Source organism: Gallus gallus, chromosome 1, assembly GCF_016699485.2.
Source record: "Gallus gallus isolate bGalGal1 chromosome 1, bGalGal1.mat.broiler.GRCg7b, whole genome shotgun sequence".
NCBI classification, from domain to species: Eukaryota; Metazoa; Chordata; class Aves; order Galliformes; family Phasianidae; genus Gallus; species Gallus gallus.
The window spans coordinates 107880693-107900288 of record NC_052532.1 but is presented as its reverse complement, the minus strand read 5'-3'; the positions used below and the strand labels follow the sequence as shown (position 1 = coordinate 107900288).

The following is a 19596-nucleotide window of genomic DNA, read 5'->3' as shown; positions in this document are numbered from 1 at the left end:
CTCCTACTTTACCCACTGACCCTATAACTCCATCACAAAAGGCCACCAAGTTTGTCAGGCATGACTTGCCCTTGGGGAAGCCTTGTTGGTTACCAACAATCTCCTCATCTCTATTTTCCATGTGCCTTAGTAAGGCCTTCCGGAGGATCTGCTCCATGATCTTGCCAGGCACAGAGGTGAGAGGTTCTTAATATGGTCTCAATCCTGATCTATGCTTACAGCAGGCAGATCTTTCTTCTCCAGGCTCTTACCTTTGCTTTCTACAGCTTGAGCAGTGTGGCTAGAGCCCTTGCTGGTGAAGACTGAGGCAGAGAAGTCATTGAGCACCTCAGCTTTCTCTATATCCCTTGTGACCAGGTCTCCAGTTTCCTTCTGGAGAGGGTCCACATCTTCCCTGCCCTTCCTTTTATTATTCACACACCTGTAGAATTTATTTTCATTCCCCTTTATGTCCCTGCCTAGATTTGATTCTATCTGGGTTTTAGCTTTCCTGACCTGATTCCTGGCTGCTCGGACAACTTCTTTGTAGTCCTTCCAGGTCTTTCCAACTTTCTTGGGCCCCTCTTCCACCCAGGGCTTTATGCTAAGCCACCCTGCCAAGCAGTCCCCTGAAGAGGTTGAACTCTGCTCTCCTGAAGTCTGGAGTAGCAAGCTGGCTGCTAAGCCTTGCTTGACACCTTAAGGATCTCAAACTTGAGAAGCAGTGTTGAATCTTCCATCAGCCCTCTTGGCACTTAGCATAAGAATAGCCACATGTGCTCTGACCAGAGGCAAAAATCCTGGCTAATCCTGGACTAACAGTCACTGAAATCTCCAGGTTTGCAGATAATGCTGAGTAGTTTGAGTGGTCAAATGTCACAGAGACAGCATGAAACTCCAGAAGGGCCCCACAGGGTAGTGGACAAAATGTGGCAGATGAGAGTCAGTGTAGATTAATGTAAGGTAACACACTCAAGGAAAAATAACCTAGACAAAGGCTAGATGATGCCAACCTTGAAAATGGTAGTTACCAAGAAACAGATTGCAGAGTCATCACTGATAGCTCTCTGATGTGATCACCTCAGTATTCAGGGACTACAAAAGAATCCAAAAAAGGGCCTTCCATCATGAGGAAGTGTACTGAAGAGAGAGTTTTATTTTGCTGCTGTTGAAATCTTGGTGTACTCTTATGTGAGCCCCTGGGTGGAGGACTGATATCCCCTGCATGAGGACAAGTCAGCAGAGAGGAGTCAAGGGGCCTCCTTACAGCTCAAGCAAGGCAAGAAATTCTTAAGTAGGTGGGAAAAGATGTGGGCAGGGTGTTTGCCCCCCTGCAGACCAAACACAGCAACAGGGTGTTGGAGGAGTACGTGGGGAAGGGACAGGGTTGCTTGTTCCATCACCCACTTGTGGAATGCAGTCCTGGGCTGAGTGATCCATCATCTGCCCTGTTTCTAACGGGCCTATCCTGTACCTGATTGTGGTCAACAGTTGAGCCTACGAATAGGGCACAGTAGATAGGTATTTCCCAAAATAGCCCCCTGGACATCAAGCCCTTGTGGCTTGCAGACTTCCCGACACAGAGGAGGTGCTTTATTTTTTTTTTTTTTTCTAGAATGAGATTCTATTTTTATTTTTAGCATATACATATAAAAGAGCAAAGAGGGCTTTGAAACCTAACTTTGTTATTGGAGGTGACAGGCCAACTACGGGTAGGTGCCAATTGCAACACTTCATTTTGGCTGCCATCTCAAGAGGAAAGCTGGCAGCTGGAAGGGCAGGGAGGCATGTCCTGGAGAAGATGAAGAATTTAGCCAGACTTTCAACAGCCTCTTTGACTCTGGGTGGCTGAGAAAACAGAGCAGTGTTTTCTGTGTGCTCTGACAAAATACCCTTTAACGATTGTCTTCTGGGTCGCATTGAGTTGCAGCTTGCACCACCGCACTCACCCAACCCAGTGCAGGATACCAGGTTTTGCTTCTGAAGATGCAACAGTGGGGATTGTGTATCAGCATAGCTGGTTGATTTTGCTTTTTCTGCGGAGTGAGTAAAGCAAATAACTTCCCTTTAGTCTCTGGGTTTAAGCTAGCGTTGACCATACAAGCAAGAGGTGAATTATCTTTCAATCTAAACAGAAAAAATTTCTGTGCTTAGGAAAACAGACTGAAAACGAAACTTCTACAGAGAGAAAGATTACAGGTTTGTAGACCAGATGAAAGACTCCCAAGGAAATAAAAAATCATATAGACTATGCTAGTTCCTGAAAAATAAGGTATCTTCTCTCAAAAGAGCCACACTTAAATGACCAAAGCAGGTCCTTCAAGCAGCTAAAACACAGCAATATCTTCTTGGGAATATTACCCGAAGTCCAAGAAAACTTATGTTCTTTTTTTTGTTTGTTTTCTCTTTTTTTGCCAAGTTCTGGCTCAGCTCACAGAATGGCAGATCGCGTTATGCCCTTACATCCTGTTCACCATCAGAATGAGCCCGTCTGTGGCCAGCACTCGCTGGGTTGCACCTAAGCCTGCAGCAGCAGTTGGGGTGAAGGGAGGGAGGATGCAGGATGCTCCTTTTCCTTCACAGGGATCATAAAACATAACAGCAGTTGTCTGCAAATGTACGGAGATGAGTGCAGCTACAGTGCAAGATACAGGCCTACCCTTTCAGCCCCAGGCTTTAAGAAAGGCATATTCTTAAAAAAAAAGAAATTCATATCCAACTTCTCCAAGCTGTTAACATGCTGCTACACCAGGGTGACAATACTGAAAGCAAGATTAAGGTACAGCCACATTTTGATAGAAAGATCAAAAACCTAGGGAAAGTCCTGTTTTAAAAAGCAATTAACATTGCATTTTCCTATTTCTTAAACAGATGCTTTAAAGCGAATGGTTTCTTATTTCCTACTTTTCCATAACGTGGAGGGATGGAGAAGAATATGAGATCAAGATAGCTACAACAGGTGGCTCACTGTGTGAGAAAGCAGGAACAGGTCAAGCACCAGCAGTCTTCACACACCTGCTCTCCCCTATATTTACCCATAGTTACACATTAATATGCAACACAGTTCAGAACCACCAGTTCTCTTTCAAACACACAGAACAAAGGCATTAGCTTTTAATTTACACCTAAAACAGAGAACACTGGCATACCTTTAGCTTGGTCCAAGGCCATTAGCCTACAAGATTCTTACAGGTTTTTCCTCTAACAAGCTCTCCACTGTCCTATTTTTACTCTTTTTCCCCCATCCACCTCCGCAGAGACATAGGCTGGAGGAATTCCTCCCCCCACCCTCCCTTACACTCTGTAATATCGAGGTAAAGAAGCACAATACCTTCTTCTCCCTTGTTCAAGAGGTTTTAATAAGGACTCGTTTTCAAACCTCTCACACTTTACAACATTGAAACGTACACCAAGCTCAGATAAAAAATAAAGCTTTCTTACAAAGTACATTTTTCCAGTGAATTATTTTATGGTGTTTTTTTTTTCTTTTCTTTTTGTGCAGTAAAAATAGCTGCTACATAAATCCCTCCTGATCTCTGAAAAGGAGTCACAGTTATTCCAAAAATAGAATTCATATCTTAATCATACAGGATAAACTGCAGGAAGAAGAGACAAGTCAACTGAAAAAATAAGGCTTGTATATAAATTTGTTTTTTTTGTTTTCTTTAAAAGGACATGCATAGAAGTTGAAAAACATATGCCATTTATAAAGGAAAAAAGTTATTTTTACCCATCTTAATATTTTCATTTTCAGTTAAAAGAAGAAACCACAAATAGGCCCTTAATGTCCCAGAATATAATATTAGTTTCTTGTAAAAATGCCAAAATGCACAAAGAATTGCCAGCTTCAGTCTTAACAAAACACTGAGCCAGCTTCCCACCGCGCCCACCCCCCCAGTGTCATGTCATCGGCATACCATATGCATGCATACTCAGTACTTATGTCGTCCCCGAGGCCAATTAAATATTTGCAGAAGGTTGTATATCCTAGACAAACATGAAATAGCCATTCAATAGGTTTACATTCGTCCTATTTCCAAAAAAAAAAAAAAAACACACACATACAATTAGTTTAATTTACACTATACAGTATCTGTTAAATAGGAACATTACGGAGTTGCAAAAAGAATCACAGAATATATACAAAACTGAATATTGAAATGGTATGATTTTCCTTCCTTTCTCATGAGGGTTTTTCCTTTTTAAAAGAGTTGCTACATCTGGTTTCGGACACAGGGTGTTGATGTACCTATGCAGCACATTTCTGGAGTAATAATAAAAAAAACATGCTTGAGAACAAAAACATTAATATCAATTCTTCTTACTGCTCTTTTAAAATAAATTAGTTTTTCTTAAATAAATTGCATGATAGAAGATGGAAGCAAAGACGATGGCGTGTTAAAAAAAGAATCTGAGCAATTGTTCTGCTCCATCACCGGTTTCTTCATCCAACCTTTGGTTTTAAAGCCAACCCATCATTACATGGCAGTTTAAGTAGCCAAAGCATTTTATATGGCAGAATAGGTGGTCAAAATGCTTAACCCTAAAGCCTTTCTGTGTCATCGTGACAGAGCTGTGATCTGTATCGACTTCCATGCTGCTCAAGCGCCTGATACAGCAACATCTGAAGCCACTGATGAAATAAGGCCACTTCCTTCCAACTTTCCCTCGTTACAAAATCAGTCAAGGTCCTTATTTCATCACAGTTGCACCCATCCGAACAGCCAGAAGAACTGACTGCAGACGGCTCCTGGTCACAGTCCCAACAAGCACTCCCCGCTGGTGCGGCACCAGGTGGTCGGGCTCAGTCCTCGGTGTCGGGCTGCACCCCCAGCATGGCATGCAGCTCCTCCGCTGTGTACCCCAGCAAGTTCTGCAGGTCGCACACAAAGCGATAAACGTAGCGCTTCCCCGAGGTCTTGTGGATGATGTTCTTGTCGTAATAGTAGCGCAGCCCTCGGCTGAGTTTCTCATAGTTCATTTTTGGCTTGTTTTTCCTCCTTCCCCACCTCCGTGCCACCTGCCAGCGCAAAAAGAAAGCAAATGTAAAGGGTTTGTTCAAGTCACACTTCTCTGGTCAGCAACTGATAGAGGCAGTTATTAAAACCCCTTTTGATCAAAGCAGTTTACTTGTTTGGGTGGCTCAAACTTGGATAACACAGGAGTTGGTGGCTCAAACCCCAAGACAAGTATGAGCTGTGGCTCACTGACAGCAAGCAGGACAAAGTGGTGGTAGCAAATGACAGCAAGAATGCTTCCTTGCAGAGGATGGGCACAAATGCCTTTAAGAGGATCAAGCTTCAGAGAGGTGACTATATTTCACTTAAACAGGACACAACTAAAGATTTAATTTTCTATTGAGCAGCAGGGACAGCTGTTAAAATTGAAGTTTAATTCTAAGTTTCTTGGAGTCCATGATACCCCTTCCCTTCTTGAAATAAAAGAGGATTCAGTGGACTTCAGATGACTTTAAATCATGTCCCTTAACACAGTAACTTTCCTACTGGTATTAGCAGTCAGGAAACGAAGGTACGGTCTCCTCATTTTTCCACAACTAAAGCCATAAGTTCCCAACAAGTTTAAAAAGCAGCACTATCACATTCGCTGTCTACTAGAGGAGCTGTAATACCTTGAGTGCATTTTCCCTGGGAATTTGTGTAATCCCAGACATTGCTGATTCAACTGTATTCAGTAAGCTAGCCTACAGTATTGCTTAGCTTGTCAAAACATCCAACATTTAACTTTGTATGCTTTAAGTTTCAAGCTATGCAATGTGTTCTTATTACTGTAAGTAAATGCTGATATGCCAGGGGGAGGGGGAGCATCCCACAGCAGTCCTGACCACACTGTAAAGTATTTGCAGATGAAGAGATTTCAGCAAGTGTCTGATCTCACAAATGCTTTATAGTCAAGACGAGGCCCACAGATAGCAGATGAGACCCTAAATCTTTTTGTACGCTGCAATTAAACACATACCTCATCTGGGTCAGCAAGTTTGAACTCCCATCCGTCTCCAGTCCAACTAATAAATGACTGGCAGGACTTGTCAGTCAGTAACTCCAGCAGGAATTGCCATAGCTGTATAGGTCCACTGCCTGTTAAGAGAGCAGGGGTGGGGAGGAGCCATAATTAATACTTCTGCAAGCTCATATCACAATCAATATATGCAACCATATTCACAATCACGAGGCCAATCTGGTTATTACTCATTTTGTTGTTTTTAAATAGAAGGAAAAAAGCTTTATTGTAAGATTGTTCCTCTACAAGTCTGTTCATAGATAGGTTAAAATTAAAATTTTTCATGGAAACATTGGATCTGATGCAAGCTATGTCTTCCATTGTTTGTAATTAGATTCCTCATCCCTCCCTTCCACCTCCCTTGGCTTGGCAGACTTCTGAGGGGAAAATGTGATTTCAGCAAGGACTATAGGAACAAGGTCCTAATAGGCAAGCCAACATCTGCAGGAACTCAGAACTGGGGAAGGCTTTGTGCAAGCTTTCCTTTTTTCAAAGTAACCAGAAAGCTCATTTGATGTTTACAGCGTTCTGATGTACCCGAGTTTTCTTCCTTTAGACAGACAGTCCCATACGACTTCCCCTCTGTACACTTAAAATTGAAAATCTTCAAGAGTAGTGGTCTTTGACCACACTATAAGACATAGTTTACAACTACACAACTCCATCAACACAGATATGCATTTACAGAAAATACTTTTGTGACATGACTAGCGACCATTTTGCTACACTACTTACCAGTAAAGCCAGCTAGAATTGCTGCTGGTATAACTGGTTTCCCTTGCTCTACAGGATCGCTTCGATCTTGAATATAGTCTTTGAAAGACATCGTAGGTTTGCTCATACACAAGGACTGGCTACAGTCATCTTCAAAACTCTCATAGGATGGCACACGCTGTAAATCCACTAGCGACGACTGGCTGTTCCAGGACTGCAGCATTGAATCTGAGCTTTCATAGCTTTCTGCACCACTTTCACTGGATTCGTGTTCTCTAAGTTTGCCTTCATAAGAAAAAATAAAGGAAAATGTTTCTTCTCTTTTCAAGCTTGTATATACAAACTACACAAGGGAGGAAAAGACAAAGAATAGGGCCTTGAATCTATTATTGTCATACAGACAGTAACTCACCAGAATTATCTATCAGCAAGTTCAGATTACTTCTTGTGAAATCTTGATTTACAGTACAGTAGTTCACACTAACTGCATCTACTTGGGTTTTAGGGAACAATGAAAAGTCTTGTTCTGGACTAAGGAGATTTGGTCCTGTAGAAGTCTGGCAGATATCACTCAGGAGATTGGGCTTGGGATAACTGAGGGCTTTAGGGTACCCAGGCATCTGTATACCATAGGGAGTCTGATCCACATTAACAGCTGAAAGAAAAAAAAAAACACATGAAAGAATGAATTAAGTGGTTTTCTCCTTGAACAGACTAACACACCTCAAGAACCCCACAACAGCTGTGCCACTAAATAGTCTTCCTCTTTAGAAATCTGAGAGAGGAGTATTAGATGCTGTGGACCTCCTAAAAAGGCTACTGACATCAGTGACGTGACTCCCATTTACTGGGCTGCAAGTCAGACACTGTTAATCCTCATCTGTATCTTCACACCACAAATACGTATATTGTTTGTTCTTAAAAGACACTGCAGGGCTGCAGAAAAAGCTGGAGAAACTTAAGTGGTTTTGAGGCAGGCCGTCATCATTAAGTGATGCAATAAGGCTAATCTAGAGATCAAACTGTGGTTCAGTAAAATATGGCACCAAAAGCACAATCTAAAGGATCTAGCACTTGGTCTCTATGGTTATGCCATACACTGTCAAAAGCTCTGCTACACTTGCACAGCCCTCAGAAAAGCTAAACATAGCTCCTGCTGCTGCTTTTTGGCTGTTTGCTAGAGGTGGGAGTGGTCACTCTGCTCCACAGATGTAGGCTTTGGCATTCCAAGAGGAAATTTGTTGGTTTTTTTTCCATACCCTTTAGTCTTCAAAAGATTTCTGGTATGAGTTAGATGACAAACAATACTAGGAAAAAGAACTGCAGTCATTGAAGTGCTCTTCTGATGCACAGTAACTATTCTGGTGTCTTTTTACAAATAAGGATCTGTGACATTCTTAGAATAAACCCACAATACAGAAGTGTCAGATTTAAGATACTTACTTAAGGAGTTATTATTGACCCAGTGAGGAACTGAGGTGAGATGAGAGCTCTCCACATATTGATCCTGCGTTTTTTCTTGGCTGTCTGAGCGGCAGAGAAAAAAAGAAAACTTGGTTTTACAGTTCTAAAGATCTGACGTGTATAAGAAAGGTTTCTGACTCAAGCATTTTATGGTCATCATTTACGTAAGCTTTATTAATGTACTGCATCAAACCCTTTCAGAGGAAAAAAAAATACCCCTAAAATCCCACAAAAGCAAACACCAAAAGAAACCCCATAACTTTCAGCACACTTGGAAACCTCCATATGAATGGTATTTTAACATCAAAACAGCAGTAATTTAAAGGTCCAGATCTCAACATCTGCAACTACAGAGTGTTATGCTCCAAAAGCAAGCGAGCACATGGGTGAACACTGATGATGTTGCTAAAACTCTACATGCTGCGAGCTTGGATGCCTTCTAAGGCATCCTTTACATCTCTTCACTGAATAACCTCAGACACTATCTAAAAGAAATAAAACCAAATACCTGTTACTGTGTCAATAAGTTTTGCCCAACTTTTGGCTGACCACGTGTATTTTTAATAAGTGAGTATTAGAGTAGCCTTAATCTCATTATTTTCATTATTAATGCAAATAAAACACAAATGCAAGAGGTACTTTGCCTGAACACAGGCAATGTATGTAGTATGAAGAATGACTTCAGCAGATACCTTCATTTGCACTTTGCTTATGATGGATACAGTACTACTTTTGATAACTGTTTTATTAACCACGCTTTACATTTCATCTTGACTTTTGATATGCAACAAAAATCCTTCACAGCGAAATTAGCTTTTGAAAAGAGTCCTATTTCTGCTTCAGTCAGAAAAGCCTTAGCTTTTTCTGGCTCCATAGATACCTTTTATCATCTGCTCCAGGTGTTCCCACAGAATGTCACCCACATAGTCAGGTGCAAGTTCCAGGAAGCGTTCCTTGCCCAGGTTGCAGAGGTCTTGGCCACTCATAAGAAACTGATGGATGTTCACATTTGCCAAGCTAAATTCATTGGTAGCCCATGCAAGCCACTGGCAAACATGCTGTTCAGTCCACAACCAGGGATCTGAAAGAGAGAAAGCATCCAGCATTTAGAGAGAAATCCTAACATTTGTCAGCTCCCGAAATAGTCTTGATTAGGAGGCAGTGAATGAAAGAAACTTCTAAGCCAATTACTTCTGAAGCTTAAGCTTCAGAATGAATGTATTCTTGAACTTAAAGAAAAGCAGTTCTCTATTTTCTTTCTGCATTCACTTTTAATCAGATGTCCTCAGCTTTGTCGACTCTCTTATGCTGCCAAAATATGAGCTGCCCATGCACCCATTTTTAATACCAGCAAGTTTACTCCTTCCAAGTCAAGCTGTGCCAGATTCACATAGGATCCATTCTTGTATTCCCTACTGACATCATCCTTTCTCTTTTGAAAGAACCGCTATTCAGTGTCCTCCTTAGCATCAAAAAAAGAGCTTATAAATAGAAAACACTTACTATTTGGTATACCCAGCCGACACTGTTCCTTTGTGAAGCCACTGAAAGTATCTTTCAGGGCTTGACTCATCACAGCCTTACTGCACGGGGTTAACAGAGGCAATTCACAGTTGTTGGACTCTACAAGAAAGAATAGGGGGAGGAGGGGAAAAGGAGATGCATTAGCTTTTAGGCCAGTCAAAGAAGCGACAGGGTTTTGCTACACCATCTGAAGAATAAGAAAAGGCTGCTAGAAACTAGGTATTTTAAAACAAACAAGGTAGATCCATTTTCAAATCATCTAGTCTCAATATATTTTCAACACTAAAAATCTTTGTAGTGCTGGGTTGAAAAAATTGCATCATGCTAAATTAAAGCTTTGCTGCTGTCCGTCACAGATCATTACTGATTCTTCCTAGTTGTACAACGTGCCATTGTTGTAGTGAACTTTTACTATATTTTTTTTTTAAGGAAATATGAGAGTGCTTATTCCTATTTCCTCATCTATAATTTGACTTCAGACTTCTTTATTATAACTCCAGACAGTCTTAATTTAGTCTGAGAGCTATGTAACTGATAATAGGGTTATGAAGAACTAACTTGCCCTACTCAACAGTGTGGTCCAGTGGACTGTTTCCAACCTTCCCATGCATCCCTCAAATCACCTCAACCAAACAGCTGTGACTGGTCATAAGCTGTCACTTCAGTACCTAAAAATAATACAATGAAATCCAAAAAAAGCATCATCCATAAATTACTAATCCACATAATTGATTTTTAGGTTTGTAAATGGATTATATTCAAGCTGGATTTGAAAAGAAAAATTATTAATATTATGGATAAAATCATAAAATGGCCTGGGTTGAAAAGGACCTCAAAGATCATCTAGTTTCAACCCCCTGCTATGTGCAGGGTTGCCAACCACTAGAACAGGCTGCCGAGATTTACTTTATGGACAAATTTTGTTTCCAACTCCATCTTATTGGAGAATTCTCATGGGAAGGTACCTCAGATTATCCTGAAACAGCTCATAAGATGATGAAAAATAAACAAAACAACTGGACTGCTTATGTTTCAGATTAAGAAAGCTTTCCATGATATTTTGTTTGTGATTGACACTGCTAAGCTAGAGGTAATTTAAGGAGACTTCGACCACCTCACTACTGCACCCCTGAATACTTGGGAGCCTCTGAAAACTAGCACACGGGTAGCACTTGAAAATTCTGCTATGTGAGAAGCATATAACGGTGACAAGGTATGTGAAGTCAGACTTCAAGTGAGTTCATGAAGGTGTGCGGCTCTTCTTGTTTTCCTAGGTCCTGACTAGGTACAGGCTCCACTTGATCCAGCAAGCAGAGCTCAGTGCCAGCCGTGTATTCTGCTTCTGTTTGTACCACACCCATTCTCAATAGCAGTTAAGACCTGCTTTGCTGACCAGAGCAGGTGAGTGGTTAGAATTACAGCAGAAAAAAGGACCGGCAGTTATCCAAGTAGGAGATAGAGGCAGCATCAGGTAGAATACTGTCTTTTTTTTCTGGGGGGTGGGGGGTGGGAAAGGAGAGTTAGAATTGCTAGTCAGGGAGTTCAGGCAGGGATTTACATAGAACTGTTGGCAGGTACTGTCCTATATACACACACACACACACACACAAATATATCTAAACATCCTCTGTTTTTTAAGGTAAGGACTAAAACAAACTCCTAGGGAAAAGAGAAGAAGAAGTAGGAAGGGGAACAAACATTTCTGTGTTCTGGGATTTAATGCCAGAGGGTCAAAAAAAAAAAAAGCTTGCTGAGTATTTGCAATGTCTCAACCACAATTAAATTGTAAGTTTAAATACATATAATTTTTTGTTTGAATGTAAATATTTTAAGCTGCCTTGAACTAGATCTACTTTAATAACAGCTAAGGCTTCTTCTGTGGTCTGTCAGTCTATCTTAAGCTACTCAACCCCAGTTCCCACTCTTTCTCAGAGCAGATAACAGCAACTACCAATAGAGCAACTCACATGGTTTAAATCAAACATGTACACAGAAGTCGATGCAATAAAACAAGGGTTTTTTTTTTGTTTGTTTGTTTTTTAGGGAAATTATCTGGCACTTAAACCTCACAGATTTCTCCCTGACCTACGGGTTGGACCAAGGAACAGAGTTAAAAGTTACCGTAAGAAGTAGAATCAAATCCCGTTGGCACTTCCTGGAGCGTTTGATCTTCATTTAGCGATAAAAAGTAGCCAGCAAACAGGGAGTTGGAGCTATCAAAGGTGTCAAACGCTGGTTGCCGCTGCAAAGTAACAGAACAACAGAAGCGTCAACATTAGACTTTTTCTAGAGCGCTGTCAACAGTGCTGCTAGGAAACCAAACCCAACCACTTCCTAGACTTTGAGATCATACACAACCACTACCTCGAATCAACTAACCAGTACCTTTGAAATACGTTAACACAATTACGACATGGGTTGTTTTGTATTCATGTACAAGAAGCCAATGCTCACACCACAGTGCTAACTGTGTGGCATGTTCTGCAAGTCAAGCAAAGCCAAGGAAGGATATTCGAAGCTTTCCTGTGATTGATACTTTTAACAATAGAGAATGTATATATATCTATACACACACACACTCCCAGATATGCTCTGAAGAAACCTTAGCATTTCCTTAAGCTGTGAAATCCACGAATCACTTGGGATTTGCATGACAAAGGGAGGACAAGTGCTGGAGAAGCAATTGGTAGTGCATGACCTACAATAGGTATATGCAATTTTCAGGAAAGAAAAAAAATAAAGACAGAACTGTAGCCTGAAGCAATACAGCCAGCTTTAGAAGACTTAAGGACTTCTACACTTGTGAGTTACATGATTTGCCAGCCACTACATTTTGCAGTCTTCAAGCATTCAGTGAAATACTGCTAATTAAGTTGTACAGAAAGGGATAAACAAGAACATAATGGCAATAGTCCAGATAAAAACAAACACTACTCATATATGGCAGCCTTATAGATATTAATGCATTTTAAAAACTTAATTTCTTGCATACTTGACTTGTGCATCCTAGAAACACAGAGTACAACCACTAGAGCTCTCCAGCCACATAAGGGAAAGGGATGGAAATGCGAAAGAGGAGAAAATAACTTTATAAACAACTTATGCAGCTTGCCCTTTCGTCACAAGGAAACAGTATCTGTCATATCCAGAGGCAAAAAGAGATAAAAAGTTACCCCTGAGATTTTAAAAGCATCTGAAGATAGAAAATCGTTCCAAAAAGCCATAGCACACACAGCAGCTACTGCAGTTCAGAGGTGCGGAGACTAAGGCATCCTGCAAACACTCCCTGCTTTCATACACGCAGTGGTATACCAGCTTATGCCAAAGCAGAGGACAAAGATGTTTTAGGGCTGTATTCAGGTATGAGGCAAAAGCAACCTGAACTATGTTTCCGCAGTTGCAAGGGTATTCTCATGTACCCCCTAACTTTTCTTTTGGTGTCACTATGAGGCTTTGACGAAGAAGAAACAGAAGAAAAAGCTGTGGAAGAACACAATATCATGCCTCTAGGGGTTAACTGGCTTCAGGAATCCCCACTGGGAGCCAGACGGTGGAGACAAGTTCTATAGAGTCAGTCCAGGTGCCCACCACAGGTAGTGGAAAGAGTCAGTGCCAACCCATGGAAAAAAAGCTCGCAATCACACAAAACAAGCTACTGGCACATTGGGCAACTGTTATTAAAGAATACTTGGTACGCTACGAGATAAAAGCACTGACTCATCACTAGTACCTAGAAGAAAGGGCAAGTTCTTTCAACATAATCTGGAAACTCCTGCATTTTGTGTAAATAGCTGACCCTTATCCTGAGTCACTGGAAAAAATGCTGTGGCATGTGAATGAGTAAAATCTATAGTGTACTAGTTTCATATTTCAAGAATGGTTAGTGTTTAAAATAGGCTCTTGTTTTAATGGTAACCACGGGGAAGGAAAAAAAAAAAACAATGTAGAAATAAACTCTGCTTGCCCTATCAGTCATGCAACCACTTTATATGGCCTTTCAACATATGTTAAGAGTAATTATCACAGAACAAAATAAAAAAAACAAGAGCAGTTACAGGGTAGTAGAATCTACGTATTGATTTTGACCTAATTATATCACAACTGAACATCTGCTTAAAAACAACTACTGTGTTCAGGAGCACACAGCTGTCAAGTTAGGGGATCTCTTTTGTACCCTACTGTTGCTTGGGCAGGAGAAAAAGTTAAGAGAGGCCATAAAACATCAGGAGTCAGAATACTACGGATTCACTAAATGTTGCTCAAAGTTAATGAGAACTGAAAGCGTCCTGCTAATCCTTGTCTGTTTCACATTAATAAATGCTGTGTTAAAAAATGACACTGGGATAAAAATTAATTGGTGTGAATAAGAGGACAGAAGCACTTAATAAATGGAGTCTTTGTAGTTTGCTTCTGGTTTCTCTTCAGTTTGTAAGCTCATTTCAAAACAAGGTAACAGAGGTAGCTTATCTACTGATAAAAACACACTGAATAACTAGCCTTGGTCTCTCACAGGGTGGTGGACTTAGTTGCATGTAATAACTAAATAACCTCCTTTTTTCATAAAAATACTCTTGAACAAATCAGACTATACTAGTCACATCAGAACAGCACTTATCTACTCTCCTCAAAATAGACATATAAAGGTCAACCATGTTGCCAGCCCTGGGACCTTTATCTAGGAAAAATTTCATGAGATCAGAGGAGTTTAGAAGCTGCTCACTCATGAGAGCTCACCTTGAGCATTCCTCTGTACATATTGGAGACAGGTGCTACTTGATCCATGTTTCTGATCGCAAATTCACTCATCTGAAAAACAAGAAGGGTCACATGAGATGCGCTGCTACTGAGAAAGCAAGGATGTTAAGAGGTATCTTACTGCTTTAACACAGGCTGCAGAACAGCTCTGAGTGTGGTGAAGGCAAAGCTGTTTCTGTTCCCTCCTCCCCCCCCCCCCCCCATGTTGTTCGCATCCCAATCATATACAGCAAAATTCTCATCTTGCTTACACAGCTTTTCCTGGAAGACTTCTCCCAGGAATCAGCACAGTTTTGTGATCGAGTGTACAAGAGGATGATTAACTTCTGATACCCTAAGTGAGTGCTTTCAGTACCTCATCCCATTAGATGGTCATGATTAGATGGTCATGAAAGCCTTCACAAGTCCTTTGCCCATCAAGTACCCATTGCTTGCAGTTATCTTGTACCTCTTACCCATTACTTTAAACATGAAGTATTGTCCACCTTCACTTATTGTATTCATGCTTACACGCCACAATTCACTTTGGACTTTGCCTTTAAAGTACTGAAGAGAAGCAGCAGTGCTCACCGTGGCACCTTCAGACTGGCATTTACCTTGCTCACTCCTCTCATGAATTACCCCTGAAAACCAGCTCCAAATACCTACAGCCTGCTTTCTTCATTAGATACAGCATCTCTGACATGCATTATTTTGCCAATTTTTATGAGCACCGGATTAGTACATTTAAACTTGAGCCTACTAAAGGCATACAAGTCAAAAAGGGTTCATGCAATAAAACACCCTTCTCAGAGCTGGGACCACCAACAGCACTTTCATGCTGCTCAAGTCAAGGCTATCAAGTTCCCTGTGCCACCAGAAGCAGGGTTGTATAACGTGTTCTCTTATATATGATTCAAGAAACACAGTGATAAGATCCTTATCCTATGAGAGATTAAATACAATGAATAAAACTGATTTTACTGCCATTGTTCAAGTTTATCACAATGCTGTAATTCGGGTGTCGGTAAATGATACCTTATCAGGCTAGACTGTGGCAAGTTGTCTCAACAATTTTCCTTCTACTTTGTCACTGTATTGTGCTGTGTTGTTTTGCTCCACAGAAACTGTCTGAGAATGTGCACTCCTATTTAAACAAAGTAACTGAGGGCATTATTATTTCCACAAAACTGTGATTATTAAATACAAGCAATTTCTCCTAAGCCATTTCAATACGCACAAAAAAATCAACATACAACCTTAAACTTGGAAAAAGATGGCAAATTAAAGCTTAAAAAAAACCCCACAAACCAAACCACAAAACAAGTAGAGCTGCTAAGATGACAACACATTCAACATCTGTCCATCTAGCAGAAGAATAATACTCAACAGCCACAGATCCCTTTCATCCTCCTATGTTTGCAATCACTTAAAAGTCAAGAGTCCTCAACCTGAGAGGCCCATTCCAACTTCACAGTTATTAGATGTATGGAGCTTATCACTGAAGCAACATAAATCAGCCCAATATAAAAGGAATAGTCCGCTTATCCTTCGTTAATGTTACCCAAAAGTGCAATCCACAGAATGATGGGTTTTACCTCAAATAGCATGTGCTAATATTTGATCTAGATTACACATCTCATTGAGCACCGAAGAATTTCACACAGTGTGAGTCTCACTCAGCAAACATCCTCATTTTTTTCATTAAATTCACCAGTTTAAACAACCATTCATCCACACATTCAACTGGGCTTTTTTTTTTTTTTAAGCAAACAAACAAAAAAACCCTACGTATATGGAATTTTTAATGGCTTTTGCCTTGCCTTCAAAACCTGGTCAGGTACATAGGAAAACCAGCTGCAAGCCTCAACAACGGGAAGGCATTCATGAGGACACTACACACATTGTCAATAATCCTAGATCCGACCCCAGTGAGGGGTAGGACTTCTGACAATTTTAGGTGCCACCCAGGCCTTCACAGGACTCCTCTTTGGGGCTTTCCCATCGATTGCCTCTCCCTCTCGGGAGATATTCAACACCCATCTGAACGCTCTCCTGTGTGACCTGCTGTAGGGAACCTGCTTTAGCAGGGAGCTGGGCTAGATGATCTCCAGAGGTCCCTTCCAAGCCCTACAATTCTGTGATTACGAGGGCTAGGTTTCCACCCTCCCTGATTTTTCTGTCTGTTTCCTCAGAAGCACTTTGGGTGCTGAGACAAAAGATCTCCTGAAGCCCTCATTACCCAGCGTTGCTCATTAACCCGGCTCCTTGTATTCCTATGTCAGACTGTTCATTCGTTCTGTGGCCTTCCCATCGGGTTTCTCAAGAGGCATGCAGCGCTCTGCTCTACCAACAACACAGGAAGATCTGTTTCACTTCGGTTTTCTCCCTCCCTCAGCACCACCAGCCCCAAACACCTGAGGAGACACCACAGCACCGAGAGGGCCAGGCAGCTCCAGCGATGCAGAGGGCTGCAGCCGGTTTTGAGTTGAGTTGAGAGGAGACACACGGGCACGGTGCGCCTGGGCCTGGCTCCCTGCTCCTCAGCAACGCTGATGACTGCTCCCTGCCAGCTGTAATTGGTTTAGCCGGCAGGACACCTTCCTCGCCTCCCCCGCATAGCTGAGTGGGTGAACCAGAACAGGGTCAACAGGATCAGGCACTTATTAACTAATACTCCCGAATTCTGATCGACTCCTTTTCAGCGAGTACCAGGTGCGCGCCCACAGCCGGGGCGCCGCGATCCCACGCCAAGTCTCGAACCCCGACAGACGGATTTCGTTCCCGATCGGTTCGGGCACAGCAGCTCCCGGGGGCCCGGCGACAGAGAGCCGCTTCGCCTCCCCACACACACTCTCTCCCATCTCAAAGTTGGGCGCGGCGATGGCACAGCCCAGCCCTCGGGGTCCCACCGCAGCCAGCCCGCAGCGCCCTCTGCCCATTAACCCCTTCTCCCCCCCCCCGCCGCCAGGACCCCGCCGCCGCCCGGGGGTGGGATGGGACGGCACGGGATGAGCACCCCGGCTCACCTGCTCCTCCGCTTCGCAGCGGCACCGCGCACGCACGGTTCCCACAAGAAATGGATAAAAGAAAGCGCCGCTGCCTCTCCGGGAGCCAAAATATCCTCGATGTGGCACAACCGGCCGACAACAACAACGGCAGAGCCGGCTTGATCCCAGCGGAGAGTCCTGGAGGAGGAGGAAAGGGGCGGGCGGGAGGCGGGAGGCGGGCGCCTGCGTGGGCGCTGCCGGCCGTGCCGCTGGCCGCTTCGTAGGGCCGCGTCGCTCTCTGCCGTGCTCTGCCGTGCTGTGCCGCGCCGCCCGGCCTGCCGGGTGCTTTCAGCGGGCAGGGGCGGGGGCGGTGGCGGGTCCGCCCCCCGGAGGCCGGCCCCTGCGTGAGGCCTGCCTCAGCGCCGGCCTAGGGCGGCGGACAGGGGGGCGGGACTCGGCCCTGCGGGGGCCTCGCTGGGTGTAGCGAGGCTGCTCCGGGGCCTGTGAATGCCCCCGCCGATTGTGTGTAGGTGTCTGTCAGTCTGTCTGTCTGTCAGCCTGTCAGCAAAAGAGTGAGGTTCCCTCCGGGCAAAGGGAGGAGTGTTCGGTTTAACGCTGTGCGCAGAGTGGGGCCTGCGGGATTCGCTGGGGAGCGTGGGGAGAGGATAGGATCTTTGAGGTTGTTCGGAAAGGCAGCTTTCTCCCCCTTGCTATACAGGAGATCACAGAATCACAGAATGGTTTGGGTTGGAAGGGAGTTCAAAGCCCACCCACCCCAACCCCTGCCATGGTCAGGGCTGCCCCCCACCAGCTCAGGCTGCCCAGGGCCCCATCCAACCTGGCCTTGAGCGCCTCCAGGGATGGGGCACCACAGCTTCTCTGGGCAGCTGTGCCAACGCTTGGCAAATGTTTTGTATGCTTAATTAATACCTGTCCTCAGGAGGGCTAAGATTAGGAGAATCAACCCATGAAATCCCAAGTATCTGTATGACTAGTGTATTTCATAATACACTGGGACACTTATTACTTAAAGAAACTCAGCAGTTCTGTCATGTTGCGTGTTCTGTAGATGTCTTGGGGACTTTTCGATGACAGGTAACACCTGGACATCACAGTCAGTCAAGCAGCTCCTCAGACCTCACACAAACTTGGTAGCCCTAGGGGGGTCCCATGGACAGCTGTGCCACCAACACGTAGGGTGAGTGCGGCTGCACCTCTTCATTTCCACCCTCCACTTCGTCAGCTCTTCAGTGAGTACCAGGGACCTAAACTGCCTTTGCAGAGCTGCTCTTGGAGCTCGCTGTTATATGTTGCTTTGTTTAAACTAGCTGCCATTTCAGATTATCACGCCATTTTATCTTTTCTTGTAACAGGAGCTGGATAACTGCTACTCACCAGATTTCCAAAGACCCTCTGCCAGATGACTAAATGATGATTATTTATACCGCTAAGAATCATAGAATCATAGAATGGCCTGGGTTGAAAAGGACCACGGTGATCATCAAGTTTCAACCCCCCTGCTATGTGCAGGGTCGCCAACCACCAGACCAGGCTGCCCAGAGCCACATCCAGCTTGGCCTTGAATGCCTCCAGGGATGGGGCATCCACAACCTCCTTGGGCGACCTGTTCCAGTTCATCACCACCCTCTGTGTGAAAAACTTCCTCCTAATATCTAAGCTAAACCTCCCCTGTCTCAGAACCTGTAGTATCTTTGGCTGGTGGAGGTGCAGCTGAAAGGGCCACCTCCTTGTATGCTCTCTATCTGCTTCTGGCCACAGCAAATGTCAGACCACAACACTTGGCTTTCTAGTACTTCTTCCAAACCCTTCAGCATGCCTTTTCCTCTCTCTTTAGGACAGCAGCTGGTATTTCATTCCTTATGGCCAAATGTCACCAGGTGAATTGTGACAGCAAGCACTGAGATTGAAAGAAAAGTCTCGATTATGCCAGTAACATTTCTCACTTTGGGAGAGTTCTTATCTAATAAGGCAACATCTGTTATAATCCCAAGGGAATCCATTAAAAACTTTGTGTTGGCCGGATAGCAATTTTAATTATAACACTGACAAAAACAATTGTGCCACCCTTTATACAGGGGAAACATCTGTCAAAAAGATAAGATGAAAGGCTGGGTGTTACTTATTTCTAGCTAAATTGATGTTCTGGATCCAG

General features: G+C 43.2%; 1 protein-coding gene across 3 annotated transcripts; it reads right to left on the bottom strand.

Annotated features, from left to right (window-relative positions):
• Positions 1 to 3317: 3317 nt before the first annotated feature.
• Positions 3318 to 17746, bottom strand: ETS2 (ETS proto-oncogene 2, transcription factor). 3 transcript variants are annotated; one of them, NM_205312.2, is made up of 10 exons: positions 17463 to 17746; positions 14434 to 14505; positions 11821 to 11941; positions 9679 to 9798; positions 9056 to 9256; positions 8155 to 8238; positions 7124 to 7366; positions 6733 to 6996; positions 5956 to 6074; positions 3318 to 4999 (listed from the first exon to the last, which is right to left on the bottom strand). In NM_205312.2, exons 2-10 carry the CDS (start codon positions 14503 to 14505, stop codon positions 4784 to 4786), a joined length of 1440 nt encoding a protein of 479 aa, NP_990643.1. In that variant the 5' UTR covers positions 17463 to 17746; the 3' UTR covers positions 3318 to 4783. The 3 variants fall into 3 exon arrangements, with proteins under 3 accessions (NP_990643.1, XP_046776396.1, XP_040522215.1); XM_046920440.1 differs by lacking the exon at positions 17463 to 17746 and adding an exon at positions 16871 to 17049; XM_040666281.2 differs by lacking the exon at positions 17463 to 17746 and adding an exon at positions 15472 to 17010.
• Between the last annotated feature and the right edge of the window lie 1850 nt (positions 17747 to 19596).

Excerpts from the sequence above, each read along its gene's own strand:
- ETS2 (NM_205312.2), bottom strand. The coding sequence starts at position 14,505 with ATGAGTGAATTTGCGATCAGAAACATGGATCAAGTAGCACCTGTCTCC. Across the intron at positions 11,942-14,433 it reads TGTACAGAGGAATGCTCAAG|CGGCAACCAGCGTTTGACAC; the intron begins GTGAGCTCTCAT and ends GTTACTTTGCAG. Across the intron at positions 5,000-5,955 it reads AACTTGCTGACCCAGATGAG|GTGGCACGGAGGTGGGGAAG; the intron begins GTATGTGTTTAA and ends TTGCGCTGGCAG.